Below are 16886 nucleotides of genomic sequence, written 5' to 3'. Positions count from 1 at the left end.
AAAAAAAGAACTGGGAAATATTAGTAGTAAAGTCCAAAGAACCTTTAAGTACAGTTGACATTATGTGTATTGGTATATGAGTCATAGCTTATTCAAATAAGACCACATGACTTGAGAAACGCTAATGCTAATGGGATCCCTTCATCAATCCTCTGCAAAGCTTTCTGATATATCATTCAATCATATAATTGGAATTTTTTCACTCAGGCCAAGGTCTTCCCAAATGCAGATATCCCAGGGAGAGAGTGATATTAGATCACTATTGGTTGTGAATAGTCCACCCTGCTTAGATGCAGGGATGTTGGTAGAATGTTTGAGGAAAAGTAAGAAGCAGCAGCAGTGGAACAGAGTGAAACAAGGGCAAAATAAGACAAGAGGTCAATAAGGTGAGCAAAGTCATACAAGGCAGTATCTTAGGGCCACTGCAAAGACTCGGAATGGAGTGATAGCACAGCAGGCAGGGCGTTAGCCATGCACGTGGCTGACCCGGGTTCGATTCCTTTGTCCCTCTCGGAGAGCCCGGCAAGCTACTGAGAGTATCCTGCCCACACAGCAGACCTTGGCAAGGTACCTGTGGTGTATTCGATATGCCAAAAACAGTAGCAACAAGTCTCACAATGGAGACATTACTGGTGCCCACTTGAGATGGGAATGCAACCAGAGTTTTGCGAATACTGGTAATACATGTTCTCTCTTCTTTTTTAAAAATGTACACTCTAGCTTCTATGAAAATGTTTCAAGCTGGGGTATGAAAAGGTACATGGATACCTATGTTCAACAATAGCCACAATATGGAAATAACCCAAACTGACCAACTATGGATGAATGGATCAAAAAAGTTATGCTATACATTACAATGGGATACTCTGCAGTTCCAAGAGAGAACAGAATCATACAATTTTACATGATATGTATGTAACGAGAGGATATCATGCTAAGTGAGATCAGTCAGAAGGAATGGGACAGAGAATATCTTTCATATATGGGACTAAAATATACATAGCAAAGTAGCAACAAAGGGCCAAAGGCAACACAATGGGACTACTGATTCACAGAACTGAGTTTTGGGGGAAATTGAAAGAGAGGGGCATTTGGAACCTTGGGGGAGGAAGTGGGTACATTGGTGACAGCTGTGGTGTAATTATGTATATGGGGGGCCATCATTAACAATATTTTAAATGAATAGCAAAAACTAAGAGGAAAAAAGATGCAGGGAAACCACACAGAAATTGACTGTAATGACACAGCACAACATGGTTATAGTCTATAATGAGGGTGGCAGTAAAAGACAAATTGTGAGAAGTCTGGAGGTGTTGGCAGTGTTGATTTACACACTGAGTGAGGAATTTAAGGGTAGCAGAGAATACCCTTTGTGAGGAAACAAAGGATAGCAGAGAATAATTTCACGGTTGCTGACCTGAGAAACTAGAACAAAGGAGATGCCCTTTAGTAATAGATGATAAGTTATCCAGAGAAAATACTATAGAGACAGCAGGTATTAGGGGAAGACCAAGAAACAATTATAAACACATTTTTAGATGCCCATTGGACATTAGATAGGCAATAGTTAAAGAATATACTGGGCATGGCAGACTTAATAAAATGGATTTAAGAGAGATGAGGACTGGAGCGATAGTACAGTGGGTAGGCAGTTTGCCTTGCATGCGGCCGACCCTGGTTCGATTCCTCTGCCCCTTTTGGAGAGCCCAGCAAGATACTGAGAGTATCCTGCCCACACGGCAGAGCCTGGCAAGCTACGAATGGTGCATTCTGTATGCCCAAAATAGCAACAAGTCTCACAATGGTGATGTTACTGGTGCCCACTTGAGCAAATCGATGAGCAATGGGATGCCAGTGATACAGTGATACAGTGAGGGCCCTGCAGGGCCTTGGGTATATAGGATTTTTCCCAGTGGATAGCCGTGGCTCCTGGCTGTCCATGTGTTTTGGTTCTACAGACTCACACTAGGTCTGTAATGTTTCTTCCAAGTTCTGGCATTGGAGATTTCCTCATCTTTATCTTGATATATATTTTTGAATTTTTAAAAGAATTTCTATGTATCTAGAGGGAAGAGAATTCTCCCTTGGACAAGCAATCATATTGCTAGAATCCTTATTGAGATTTCTCTTTGTTTTGAGGCCTTCATTGAAAAGAAGGAAACAGTCCCAGTATCATATAAACATTTGAAATAGGGTAGAATGTGAGGAGTTAAATGTTAAGTATATTAAATAGATAAGGAAAAAGAAAAGAATGAAAGTGGGAGACAAGTGAGTATGGACAATACATTTAGGGACAACACTCTATGAAGGGGAAGAAAAGAAAAGCATTTTCTCCTTTGAGTGAATGTTTAAATAGCATGTTCATAGTTTCTGGAAGCGTTCCCCTAGAAATAATGTTAATGAAGTAAGTTGAGATGGGTCAAGGTAAAGTAAAATTCTTGTGTAGGTGAGAAGAAATGAAATGAAAATTTGAGCACAAATACAGGTATAGAATTTCAATTTTTCTCATCATCACTGTTATCACTGTCATCACTGTCATCCCGTTGTTCATCGATTTTCTTGAGTGGGAACCAGTAATGTCTCCATTCACTTGAGTGGGAACCAGTAATGTCTCCATTCATCCCAGCCCTGAGATTTTAGCAGCCTCTCCTTACTCATCTTTCCCAATGATTGGAGGCTCTTTCAGGGTCAGGGGAATGAGACCTATCATTGTTACTATTTTCGGCATATTGAATACGCCATGGGGAGCTTGCCAGGCTCGGCCGTGAGGGTGGGATACTCTCAGTAGCTTGCTGGACTCTCCAAGAGGCATATATACATACATATATATGTATATATATACATATCGCCTTATATGATTTTATGGAAAATGAGTAGGGAATGTATTATGATGTGGCCACTCTCCAGAAAAAAATTAAATATAAAAAATTCCAACTTAAAAATGGTTGTTTTATCTGGTAATCAAAGAAATACTTGCTTTCTCAACACTGCAGAGATTTTCTCCTATATTTTCTTCTAGATAGTTTATAGTTCTGTCTTTACCTTTATTTAGGTATATAATATATTACAAAATAATTCACAGATACAGTGTGAAAGAAGGTTAGTGTTTCCCCCATAAAAGTAGACCAGAATATGCAACATAATTATCCTTTTATTCCTGTTTTTATTGCTACTCAGGAGTGTTTAAGTTTTATTCCAACAATCTTGTATTTGCTACCAAGGTATCAAGGCGGGATGGGGATGGCAACTGATATCACTGCCTTAAGAGTTCATTTGAGGGGAAAGAGAGGTAGTGTGGTGGGTAGGACATTTGCCTTCCATGTACCAGATCTGGGTTTGATCTCTGGCACCACATATGGTCCCTGAGTCCCACCAGGAGTGATCTCTGAACATAGGAGTAATCACTGCTCCAAAACAAAACCAACCAAACAAAGAATACACTGGTAAAAGATGCATGGTTGCTAACATAAAACTGAACCAGTATGTTAGTGCCCAAAGTGCCCACTGTCAGTTGTTATCTCTCATAGTGAACAGTTTGGTTAATAACTTACTGCTCCACTTAATATTGGTCACAGCTTAAACTCGAAGACACTGCTGGACCATGATGTGGATATTAGCCTAAAAATAACATGGTTTTATAATTCTGCGGTCATTGCAGAAGTTCTTTTCTGAAATGGGGATGAACACTTTTTTAATCTACCTTTTTGTAGCTGGAGTTGAAAAATTAACATACTGTAATATTGTAAGAATGAGTGGAAATCAACTTAATTACTTGATTATTATAGAGTGCTTGGAAGGTTGGTAATTTGAATCAAATGTTGACTCAATATGGAAAAGGTTGGAAAGTCTATGATTGTGGTTATGAGAAACAAATGTCATTTCATAAAATATTAAATGCAACACAAAGATTTCAGCCCAGAGGAAAATGAAACTAGTAGAAAATAATATTTTACATGACACAGAAAAATTGTTTAAGGAGAGTGAACTAGATATTTGGCTATTTTGGAAATGGCATCACATAATAACACTATAAATAATACAGTTCCATCAATATCTTTGAATAAATTCAATGTTTCTTGCACATCAAGCAATATGAAATCACATCACATGTGACAGTGAGAGACACAGTAACTATTTGCTACTACACTAAGCTATTTGCTTAGATTGCTTATTTATCAGATAAATTATAGGTAGTAAGCTATAAGAATGTCAGCAAAGAGTGAACTTTTCTCTATATAGTTCTAATCTCAGTCACCTAAAATCTTTCCATTATGCAGGAAAGGCATGAATCTATTCACCTGATGCAATCTTTACATGCAATGAACTTTGAGAATAAATGGATAATTGGATGTTTCTCTTATATTTTAGGAACACAAACTCTTTTGCCATTGTCATTGTGATATTTCTCATGACAATTAAGGCAAATTGTGCTATTAAAACAATAAATTACAAACTTCAAAAAATAGCTTTATTTTAAGAGGTTTTGAAGAGTTCTTTCCCAGCTGTATGAGAAAACCCACCATTGTAGCACTGTTGTCCTGTTGTTCATTGATTTGCTCGAGCAGGCACCAGTAACATCTCAATTGTGAGACTTGTTGTTACTGTTTTTGGCATATCGAATACACCACGGGTAGCTTACCAGGCTCTGCTGTGTGGGTGGGATACTCTCAGTAGCTGGCCGGGCTCTCCGAGAGGGACTGAGGAATCAACCTAGGTTGGCTGCATGCAAGGCAAACGCCCTACCCTCTGTGCTATCACTCCAGTCTATGGCCTTACCACCCTGAATATGCCCAATCTTGTTTGAGAAAACCCAAATTTCTAAAATTTCTGATTTTAGACAGTCAACCTCGTATAAAAAAACTTCAAGAAAATACAAAATGTACGGTTTGAGGAAATTTCAATTTCCATTTGATATTTCATACAGTCAAACTTGAATAAAAATGCAACCATACTATTACAACATTAATAATTTTGACTATAAAAAGAAAAAACTGCTAGCTTTTTTGTTTATAAGGCATTACACTAATCTGGAGAAACACTTATAATACCACTAATTATCAGATATCAAAAAAATTAGGCAACATTCTTCCCTTTAGAGAGAGAGTCTCAAACTATATAACAGTAATTAAGGAGTATTAAGTGTTAAGAAACAATTAAAGTCATATTGTAAAATTTATCCCTATTCCAACAACAAAAAACTCCCTAGACCAGTTTCACTGTATTGAATATAAACATCAGACTTTACAAAGTGACCTCTAGTTGTAGCTGGAAATAGTTGACATTTACTTCCCCATTATCATATTTGATATTAGCAAACATAACACAACTATTGTTGACTAAAAATAAACCCTTGCATCATTAAAGAAAACTGACAAATAGTTATTGTAAGACTTTACTAAGAATAAACTTTACAAACTGCATTTTTGGGATTCAGAATTTTGTGATTAAAAAAACCCCCAGAAATTCAATACAGATTTTCATGTCAACAAAGGTCTTTGCAACTCCCTACCAACAGAAAAAAGTACATTTGCAGGAGGAAGAGGGTTTCAAGGGGCAAAACTGTTTTAACTACTTATAAATATGCCTTTCTCTAAAGTTAAATTCATCACATTAACTTTTATTAAATTAGTTTATTCATCTACTTTAGTTCAGTTGGGTTCTTGAAATGAAATGTTTCTAAGTTTCTCTTAAAACCAAATTGCAAAAACATTATTTTTAAGATAAGAGCAGTGGTGTTGCATTAAAACTATGGGGGACTAATTTTGAAGCCCAGAAAAATACTCAAGATAAAAAGCTAATTGTGTTTAACTTCTCTAAAAATAAAAAATACATATGGAGGATGCCTGAATTTGACATTGTATTAATTACCCATGGTAAACTCATAGACATTAAAAAATTTGTACAGTACATCTAAAATATGGAATATGTACAACACTAGGAAAAAAAGACTTTCATAATAAAATCTGTAACAAACTATTTTAGGCAAACCAATGATCTAAATTACTGAAGATTAAAACTTAACTTTCTAATTTAGCAAGTTCTTAAAATGTAAGGAATAAGGTATTTTTAAAAACTTCTGTCTGTTAAATATAAGCAAAACTAGAAAATAAATAGAAATAGGACATTTGTTGAACATATTTATGACAGGTGTATAGCGGCAATGTTGTACAAAAGCTTTGTAAATCTACTTAAATAGGAAAATGAGAGAAAAATATTGAAAGAAGAAAAATAATGGAACTAGCCACTAGGCAAAGAGAAATGCTAAAGGCATTTTGGAGGAAAAAACACATCATTTGAAACACATTTTTCTCTTGGGCCTAATGATATAATTTTCTCTATTGCATATAAAATCTTTTTGGTCACTTGGGAACCTCTCCTCTATTTCATGGGAAAGAAATTTAAGATAAAGCTGAGCTAATAATTTATAACAATGTTTTTAACTAAAATGATTTTTCTATAAGTTGCGCTGAATTTCACTACAAATTCATAGTCTACAAAATATTTGTGAAAATAAATTGCATTAAGGAGTACTGGATCTTTATATAATTGAAATTGATGCAGTTTTTGGAACGCCTTTATTCCAATGACTGCTTTAACAATAATTGTTGCAATAGTAAGAAAACAATAGTCATCTACTCATTTTACATCATTTCTCTTTAATGTTCTTGCCTCTTTGCTTCCAAGTGCATTATTGAAAACTGTGCCTTTGAGTGACTTATCTGAGCCTAAGACAAATATTTGCCTTCTGCCCACAATCTGGAAAAAAACACAAATAGCTAAAACACAAGTCAGGCAGTGACTTACCTAGGAGAAAAAGGTATATTTTACATTGCCAGACCCCAGTTGTGCTGCTGAAGGGCTCCATCAAGACATCATGCCCCATGCAATCAGTGTCCTGTTCGTGGTGGTAACTTGGTTCATGGAACAGCAGCTGTTGGTTTATTTGCCAGGGAAATTAGCAGTGAGGTAACAGATCCTATCCTGCCTTTGGCTTCTGTGATTTGAATACAGAATGAATGTGTATACAAAGGACACAGGGAGTGGGAACACCTGTTATACGCTCTGTAAGAATACCAGTTTAGGACTCCCAGAACAGCTTCTTAGAGCTTATCAGAAATTCTCAGTATATTTTGTGAATTATTCTTAGTTATCAACAATCACATGAGGGCGAACATCATTTTGGGCAAATGCAGAAAAACGGTTTTAATCAATGGGAGCATATTGTGAAATGTTCTTAAAAACAAAATGTGGTTTTCTATCATGCAAAACTATGATTTTAAAACTATTTTTCTATGAAAATATCTCATGTATCTATGGCAAGTTGTTATAAATTATCATGAAGTTCTAAGTAGCACACAAAACTTACAGCAAAAAGTTTTATTTTTGTTTCTATGTCACTTTTCTTTTTGCAATTGAAATGTCACTTTTCTTAGAACGAATGTTTGTTATGGTTTATTGAACCTATGGATCCATGTTATTTTTAAATTCAAACCACAGGTGTGTTTCCAAGTGAAGCTGAATCATGGACCGTGTATAATTATAATGAAAAGTCTAATTCAACAGATATTATCAGAGGCCACAGTTTCACAGCTGAAGCAAGGAGGAAGTTAACCAATAGTTCAAAGATCTTGCCTTTGCTGTCCTACTGGGCTAGAGCCTTTTGAATTTTGGGGAAAAGAATGAAGCAGAATTTTCTGCACAAATCATTATTTTTTTTCTTTTTGGGTCACCCAGTGATGTGATGAGCAGGGGTTACTTCTGGCTCATGCGCTCAGGAATTACTCCTGGTGGTGCTCAGGGGACCATATGGGATTCTGGGAATGGAATCCAGGTCGGCTGTGTGCAAGGCAAATGCCCTACCTGCTGTGCTATCGCTCCAGCCCCCAACACAAATCATTTTTAACAGTGATGACTCACTAAAGATAATTAGAGAGAGAGAGAGAGAGAGAGAGAGAGAGAGAGAGAGAGAGAGAACATCACATGTGTAACATGTACCAAGCCCTGAGTTTGATACCTGGACCACAATGTCCCCCTGTAACCCATGGTCTCCGCAGCATCCAGAGTGTGATTCTTGGGCCCCTTAAGACCTCTAAGGGTGAAAAAAATAGAATGAGAGTCTAGAGACACAGTACATAAGTACATACGGATGTAAGGGACTTGCCTTGCATGGTCAAAAGAGGTTGGATCCCTAACAGTGTGTATCTCCTCAGCACCACCAGGAGTAATCCCTGAGCACAGAATCAAGCATAAGGCCTGAGCATAGCCAGGTGTGACTGCCTCCCTCTCCTATCCTGGGCCTAATAAAATGAGGGTCAAATATATGGCTTGCAAAAGGAAGACCAGGATTTGATACGAGACACTGCATTACTCCCAACCTTTGAACTGAGCACAGAGCCAGAAGTTCCCAAACACAACTGGTGAGGTGCCCCAACTAACAAATATAGAGAGTTATTTTGTAATCCAGTATGGAAATACTTTTTGCATGAAGGCTCCCCCTCCTCCAGATTTGCTTCTATTGGTAAGAAAAATAAGAAACTACAGAAAAAAACAGAGGTTTTTTTCAGAGGCCACCTTATGATCTCTCCATGTTTCAAAAAATGGCAATTTGCACCTCTACTCTTCACAAGTAATGAACATGTATTCTCAGAGCTGTCTTTAAATCTTGCACATGTTTATTGATATACTTATATCATTAGGCCCAAGCAATTATATTGAATAGTTATTCTCCCTCTGGACTTGTTGAATAGAAATTGGTCCTAGATAGACATTTATGGATCCTTAGATTCTCAGAGTTCACATCTTATATTTTGTTAAGTTGTTTCCATAGAAATAAAGCCCAGATGCTCCGTGGGACTTTTCTTCTGATGCTTAGTTATTGCTCAAGAAATACGTATAAATTTTAATATGTATAGCACAAAACACAACTTGGAAATTAATATAGAAGTTCTATTGTACAGGGCTCCCCTCAAATCTTTAAAGCACTGTAGCACTGTCACCCCGTTGTACATCAATTTGCTCAAGCAGGCACTAGTAACTAGTAACATCTCCATTGTGAGACTTGTTTTTGCAGTTTTTGGCATATTGAATACGCCACGGGTAGCTTGCCAGGCTCTCCGAGAGGGACGGAGGAATCAAACCTGTGTTGGCAGTGTGCAAGGCAAATGCCCTACTCGCTGTGCTATCAATATTTATTGTCTTTACTAAATAAGCTCCTTCAGTGTTTTTAGAACTGAATACCTCAAAAACCTGAAGAGTTTGTTAGTTCCTAAACAAAAATGAGACAAAGACAATGTAGTTTTTCCTACTGTTAAATTTACTCAATTTAAAGGACTGATGTTTATTGATATTTTTGTTATAACTGTAAAAAGTCATCTATTTTATGATTTATGTAATTAAAAATCTACATAGATTAAAAACAGAAGTGAATTATTGTTGTGATCTTTTAATGCCATAGCAAACATTAAAAAATAACATCTGAAATGGCACATCTTGGGAAAGTGCTACATGGCATTCTGAGAACAAACTGCCCTCTAGTGTCAGATGGTAGGCATACTACCTTTCTGAATTTTTTATTTTTTTAATTTTTTTGGCTTTTGGGTCATATCCTGGGATGCTTAGGGGTTACATTTGGCTTTGCACGCAGGAATCACTCCTGGTGGTGCTTGGGGACCATATGGGATGCCAGAATTGAATCCAGGTTGGCCGTGTGCAAGGCAAATGCCCTACCCTCTGTACTATCGCCCTGGCTCCTATCTTCCTGAATTAAGTATTTTGGTTTTAGTAAAGTAAATTTAAGGAAATTTCTTAGAGAAATGTGAGAAAAAAGAGAAAGATAAGATTCACCAGAATGGGAAAGAAGTCTGAGTGAGATTGAGATTTTTAACACAGGAAGTCACACAGCAAAGTTAAAATTTAACTTCCGACTGTTGCCAACTTTTACTTGATTGTTTAAAATGGTTAAAGTACATTATTATTGAAATATTCTACCATTGGGACCAGAGTGATAGTTCAGTAAGTAGGGCGGTTGCCTTGCACAAAGCCAGCCTGGGTTAGATCCCTGGCATCCCATATGGTCCCTTGAGCACCGCCAGGAATAATTCCTGAGTGTAGAGCCAGGAGCAACCCCTGAGCATCGCCGGTTGTGACCCAAAAAACTACCTCCCTACCTGTGCAAAAAAAAAAAAAAGAAAAAAGATTAGTGTCCTTCCATTGATATCTCATACTTCATCTGTAACCCACTGGAAAACTCTACTCTACTATGCTGGTCAGGAACCTAATAATTTTTCAACCTTAGTTATATTAACATTTTAAAAAAGGCCCTGATTGCTTTAAGCAACCCATGTACATGGTGATTCAATTTTAAGTATGCAAGGAATCACTGAGTGTTTGTATGTTAGGAAGGCAGGGGTGTGGAGTGGGGGGAGGGCACATTTTTTTTTCATTTCTTAATTCATTGTAGTCTATTGTTTATTCGTACAGTTGTAAGGTGTTGCTTTGTATAGTCTACAGTCTGCTACATGCACTTCAAAACTCATTGCTTAATGGACCACTACCTCTTCACTCAGAAAGTGCAGCTACTAACATCTTGGAAGAACCATATCTTTGAAATACTTTGATATTTAGAGGATGATTAATATTTTATCCCCTAATCAAACCAGGATCTTAGTTTTTATTTACACTTCCAGAGATTCCTCCTGTTAGGCCAACTGAAACATGTCTTTTCTCAACTTTTCTGCTAATGTTTCTATTAGCAGAATATTCTGAATCAGATCAAGTTATTCAACTCCGAATTGCTGCTGTAATCCACAAAAATAGTTGGTATTCTTTTAGCAAGGGACCATCATCTAGCACCTATCACCTCACTTCTTAAATGTGGGTTGCAATAACATGCAGTGTCACAAAACTGAACGTGGAAGTCAGTGGTCTTTGAATGTACAATGTCATCATTATCAGTCATCACTGTCATCCCATTGTTCATCGATTTACATGAGTCGGCACCAGTAACATCTCCATTTGTCCCAGCCCTGAGATTTTGGCAGCCTCTCCTTACTCATCTTTCCCAATGATTTTTCAGGATCAGGGGAATGAGACCTGTTATTGTTACTGTTTTTGGCATATCGAATATGCCATGGGGAGCTTGTCAGGCTCTGCTGTGTGGGCAGGATACTCTCAGTAGCTTGCTGGGCTCTCCGAGAGGCATATATACATACATATATATGCATATATATATATATATTGCCCCCTATGATTTTATAGAAAATGGCTAGGCAATGTCTTATGATGTGGCCACCCTCCAGAAAAAAATAAATGTAAAAAAATACAACTTAAAAATGGTTGTTTTATCTGGTCATCAAAGAAATACTTGCTTTCTCAACACTGCAAAGATTTTCTCCTATATTTTCTTCTAGATTGTTTATAGTTCTGTCTTTATCTTTAGGTCTATAATATGTTACAAAATAATTCACAGATACAGTACGAAAGGTCAGTGTTTTTCCCCATAAAGGTAGGCCAGAATGTACAATGATCAAAAGTATCTTCAAAAACACCTAGGATTCTGAAATCCTAGGTGTTTTTGGCAGTGCTAATCCATGCTGCATTTCTCAGAGAAAAGGGGTCACAAGTGGGAAAAGTGCAAGAATTTCTGGTTCTATCAAGCTCTTTCCTCAAGACATGTTGGCATGCCAAACACACTTTGCATTAATGTTTGCTGGCTTAGCACTTAGCAGTAACCACCCTTGGGGAAGTATGGATGCCTTAAATACATCTTACCTGTTCTTATCTGTGTATATCTGAAAAGTGGTAGTGAAGTATCTTCTGATCTTTTTGTTGTGATTGTTGTTTTGGAGCCAGGCCAGCTGTGTTCAGGTCTTACTTCTGGCTTTGCATTCGGAGATGACTCCTGGCAGAGCTTCAGGGGACCATATGTAGTGCCGAGGATAAAACCTGATCAGCTGAGGGCAAGGCAAGCGCCCTACCCACTGTACTATCTCTCCGGCTCATGTTTTGATCTTAAATAAAGACTCCAAAAGAGAACAGTAAAAAATTTAAAACCACACTTCTCTGGAAAATCTGCTCAGGTTTGAGAACCACTGGACTTGGACCACCCATATCATATGGCTGTTAGCTAAATTGGAAACTCCCTGAGGTCTTATTACCGTATCATTTAAACAGGAAATTGTATATTGTTGCCTTGTGCCCAACAATCAGTGTTTCATTTAGTTTCATTTCTAATTCTAATGCTTGCTTCTTTTGATGCTTTTAAGGACTATTTTCACATCCAGTTAAGATTAGAACAGATCATAAATGAAAGTAGAACTGCCTTCAATAGCAACTGAAATTTCTTTAGAAGCATAGAAATAGCAGATTCAGAGGAGCATATAGAAAACATATAATTTCAGAAGGAATCCTTAGGTACAGTGAAGAAGTATGCACAGGGTGGTTTTGTTGGAGCAGAGAACAGAGCAGAATTATGATTAAATATCTCATAAAAACAGGCTGCTTTACAATTTAAAAATTGCACTGGCCTACACGTATACTTAAAAAACTGTAGGTCAAAGATTACCAGTCAATTTCATATTAATGTCTCCAAATTTCCCTCTTTCACACTCTATTTTATTGTTTTGTCTTACCTGACATACCCCATTCTTTTGTTTATCTAATATTTTTCATTAGTGTGCCATATTATAACATTTCTTAGTTGTTTTAGAGAATATTTTTGAAACGATAGGTCTTTATTTCCTAATAAGGGTTCATTAAAAATGTTATTGGTAAAAGACTTCAGGATTCACCCTTAAAAATGTCACTTAAAACATCTGGATAATAGACCTTTCAGTTTCTACTGCACATCTGCAATAATTTTAGACAAATTATTTAACTTCTCTGCACTTCGTTTTCCTCACCTTATAATACAAATAATACCAACTCCATGGGATATTATTGTCGGTGAGACAAGACATATCTAGATTTTATGACTTCTTGACATGTATTTCACTTTTAATAAACACTTGCAATTTTCATGAGCTCTGGGCCACTTTTTCCCTGGCATTTCTTCACAGCTGGAAATTTCTTAAACTGAGCCTCAAATGACAACTCTATTACTTTCATCAATTTGATCAGTTAGAAGTACAGCTTTAAAGAGATAGGCATCGTAATTGCATGCTTCAACCTTGCTTTAGACTAATTAAATTAGTATAATCGGTGGAAATCCAAATCTATGGGATTAGAATTTTTTTTTTTTTTGCAATATAAGGAAGAATGTCAAGTCTGAGGAAGAACAGTTGTGATCCTGGCCAGTCGCCTTTTGGAGAACCTGAGCCAAATCCTCAGGACGTCCTGGCCCACCGCTCCTGCAGCCGCTCAAGTTATCAGATCACGGACCTCCCACGATTGATTTCCACTAGGCGTCAGTCTCCTGTGCTCTCGGCTCGGCTCTCTAGCTAGTAAAGAGTTTCTCAAACACACTTCCGGGGAGATCATATCAGTCTGGTTTATACACAATTAACTCCGTGTTTTTTTCTCGTGCTAGCTCACCGAAGAGTAACTTTCGTCCGGTGGAAGCCGAGTTCCTGAAAGCAAGGACTCCCGCACAGAGCGGCCGATGGCCCTGGTCACTCGGCCTTACACAGGTTGAACCCAAACAGTCAGGATTTTGCTTGCTGGGAAATGTAGTGTTTGCCTGGTGTTCTTTCCTCCTGTGCAGGTACCCGGAAGACTACAGTTCCCAGCATGCCCAGCGCAGGAAAGGCTGACCCGGGTCGGCAGCTCCACGTGACCATTCACTATGGCTTCTCTGTATCGGCCCCGGCTATCTGGTGGTTTAGCGTGATTTGTTAGTTGTTTGCGGCAGGGTGCCGCCTCCTCAAGGTTTCGGCATGCAAAAAATCAAATCTCTTATGACCCGACAGGTAAGTTGCAGGGGTTGAAGCAAAGGTCATCTTTACGCTAAGAGAGATGCCGAAATGTTCTGTGCCGGGCCGTGGAGGATGAAGACCTGTTAACTAGAGGTGGCAGGTGACAGTGGCACCAGGAAGCTGGGGCACACCCTGGAAAATTCACCTTAGTCTCCCGATCTCCAGGGTATTGGCATCCCGGACACTCAGACAATGTTGATGAGGATGTTAGAGGTTACCTTTGTCACTTTTCCCCCGCCTTTGCCATCTTTGTGTTGACAGTCCCTTTTAGGGTCTCCTGTCGGTTACCTGTCATCTTTCAATGGATGGTTTAGATAAGCAGGGGTTGACTGAGCAGTGGAGATGGTCTGGAATGAGTAATAAGAAACTAAGCAAAACAAAACAAATAAAAAAAAACCCGATAAATTAAAGAGAGTTGGTAGCTTAGAGGACTTTGAGAAAGTTCCCAAATCTTGCAACCTGACTTTCGGATATGAAAATGAGAATACTATTTATTTTGTTTGATCTCACATATTTATGTGACTTATGATGTGGTTTATGTGTAAACGTTTATGATGTTTTGGGGAATATCAATAATCCAATAATATTAGGAAAATTCTTGTGAAATGCTATATTTAAATATTGTTATAGTAAAAACAGTAGTCTTATTTATTACAGAATTAAAATTTGTGAATGTACACTTTTGCTATTTTCCATCCCATTTTACTAAGGTTAGGGACTTCCTAAGAATGCCTCAGCTTCTTTCACACATAAGTAGAGAGTTCCTTCTATAGACTTTTCATGTCTTGCTTTATCTTTCTTTTAACCTGTTTTCCTAGACCTGGTCACTCATTACTTTAATATGAGTGGAGGATAATTTGGAATTGTAAAGCAATGTGGTTTGAGAACTTTGGAGAATGTGAGGATTATCTTTGAAAGAAAGGTTTATTTATAAGGTGTTTTTGATTAAAAACTGAATTCAACTTGAATCTTAATTGAAAATTTATAATTTGAGAAATATTTGACAGGTTACAGATTTTACATTTCTGGTGAACATAAATAAATATTATCTGATTATTTAGTGCTTGTCAAGTTATATTGTTGATGTCATGTGCTATGAATCATAAATGGTTTAAGAAAATGGTAGTAACGTTTGACAATCACATTTGTTGAGTACTAGTGTTACATATTATACAGTATCTTATCTGAGAGTGACTTTTCATCCTGCTCAATTCTGTATGGACTGGTAACCTTGAACAAGTCACTTGACTCTTTAAAGCATCTATCCCTAGATCTTAAAAATAGGGAGAATAATATGCACCTCATGGGCTTAGCCTGGTGGTGATGTTTGTAGGATATAATGAAGGGAAAGAGATGAAGGCCATAACACAGTTCCTGACCTAAAGTTTTTGATTGTAGGAGTGCATCTCCATGACTAAATTAAATGATAGTAAAGCAGGAAGATTAGAACAGACTTTTGCAGTAATTCAAGTAATAGATCATTTCTGCCTACCTTTGGTATCTTTAGTTTTTTAAAAAACAATATACATTGTTGTATATTATCATTAATATCTCTTAAGTACCTTTAGAAAGCTGGATTTGGACTTGTAGCTCAGCTAACTTTGGTTCTCTCTCATGTTGCTTGCTAGGCATTTTAGTGTAGTCATGTATTGGTTCATAGTTTTAAAACTGTAGTTTTGTAATAATAAATGGGAGAGAAGAAATTGGAAACTACTGATACCAGTGATAATAAGCTTTATCTTCTAAATAGAATAAGATTTTACTGAAAATGGTAGCTCTTTGGCTTTTATCATTTGTTTATTGGACTTGAGCTGGAAAACCCGTCCTTAGTTGGATTAGTAATGACTATCAAGAACCCATATGAAAAGCTGACACTGTGTTTTATAAAACTCTAGAAGGAAATTAGGAGTTTTACATACGTTTTTTTTGGTTTGTTTTTTTGAGGGGGGTGAGGTTATGGGTCCACACTGACAGTGCCCAGGATACTTCCAGCTCTGTTATTTCCAGTGCTGCTCAGGAGACCGTGCAGTGCCAGGAATTGAAGTTTATTGCATATAAGACAAGTATCTTAAGCTCTGTACTATTTCTTTGGTTCTTTACACACAGCATTTCTTTCTAAAGTTTTTTTTTTGGGGGGGGGCGGTCATACCAGGTGTTGCTCTGGACTGGCTCAGGGATCACGCCTGACAGTGCTTGGAGACCATATGCAGTGCCCAGGATCATACTCAGATTGGCTGCATATGCAGAGCAAAGGCCTTAGCCACTGTATTATCTCACCAGCCCTTTGAAAGTTACTGTCGTAATGATCCCCGAGTGCAGAGCCAAGAGTAGCCTCTGAGCACCACTGGTTGTCACCCTAAAACAAACAACAAAAAGTTTTCATAATTATATGTTTATGACTTGACTTCCACATATTTATTATTAATAGACAATTATCATTATCAAAGCAGTTTTGAACCCAGAAGGTTTGGTAGTAGGGCATTGCTTAGAGTTACATTGGGAGTTTTGTATTTAATTATTTAGTCATCATGAAATTACAAAGTTATTCATAATTGAGTTTCAGGCATCTGATGTCTGGCATCTCTCCTCTCAGAGAGCCCGGCAAGCTACCGAGAGTATCGCGCCCACACGGCAGAGCCTGGCAAGGTACCCGTGGCGTATTGGATATGCCAAAAACAGTAACAACAAGTCTCACAATGAGAAACGTTACTGGTGCCCAGATGAACAAATCGATGAGCAACGGGATGACAGTGACTCTATTTAGATCACACATAGGAACATTACAATACATATATACAAAGATTTTATTCTATTTTTGGGTCACACCAGGCAGAGCTCAGCTTACTCCTGCTTCTGTAGACAGGGAATCACTCCTACTAAGAGGACCATATGTAGAGCTGTGATCAATCAGGATTGGTAGCATGCAAGGCAAGAGCTTTAAACTCTTGTCATATTCAGCCCCACAAAGATTTTTTT

The 16886-nt window shown here is 37.6% G+C and overlaps 2 protein-coding genes across 2 annotated transcripts in view; one reads left to right on the top strand and one right to left on the bottom strand.

Annotated features, from left to right (window-relative positions):
* HEPACAM2 (HEPACAM family member 2) overlaps positions 1-13164 on the bottom strand; it is a 59279-nt gene extending 46115 nt beyond the window's left edge. Inside the window, exons 1-2 of the mRNA XM_004602181.2 lie at positions 11770-13164; positions 6805-6931 (exon numbers count right to left, since the gene is read on the bottom strand). Of these exons, the coding sequence (XP_004602238.2) occupies positions 6805-6883 (79 nt within the window). The 5' untranslated portion in view covers positions 6884-6931; positions 11770-13164. The remainder of the gene's footprint in view (positions 1-6804; positions 6932-11769) is intronic.
* A 606-nt stretch (positions 13165-13770) lies between these two features.
* VPS50 (VPS50 subunit of EARP/GARPII complex) overlaps positions 13771-16886 on the top strand; it is a 119103-nt gene continuing 115987 nt past the window's right edge. Inside the window, exon 1 of the mRNA XM_004602182.2 lies at positions 13771-13904. Within this exon, the coding sequence (XP_004602239.1) occupies positions 13872-13904 (33 nt within the window). The 5' untranslated portion in view covers positions 13771-13871. The remainder of the gene's footprint in view (positions 13905-16886) is intronic.

The sequence above is a fragment of the Sorex araneus genome, chromosome 1 (genome assembly GCF_027595985.1).
Source record: "Sorex araneus isolate mSorAra2 chromosome 1, mSorAra2.pri, whole genome shotgun sequence".
Taxonomy (NCBI): Eukaryota; Metazoa; Chordata; class Mammalia; order Eulipotyphla; family Soricidae; genus Sorex; species Sorex araneus.
This window is presented reverse-complemented; position numbering and strand designations above follow the sequence as displayed.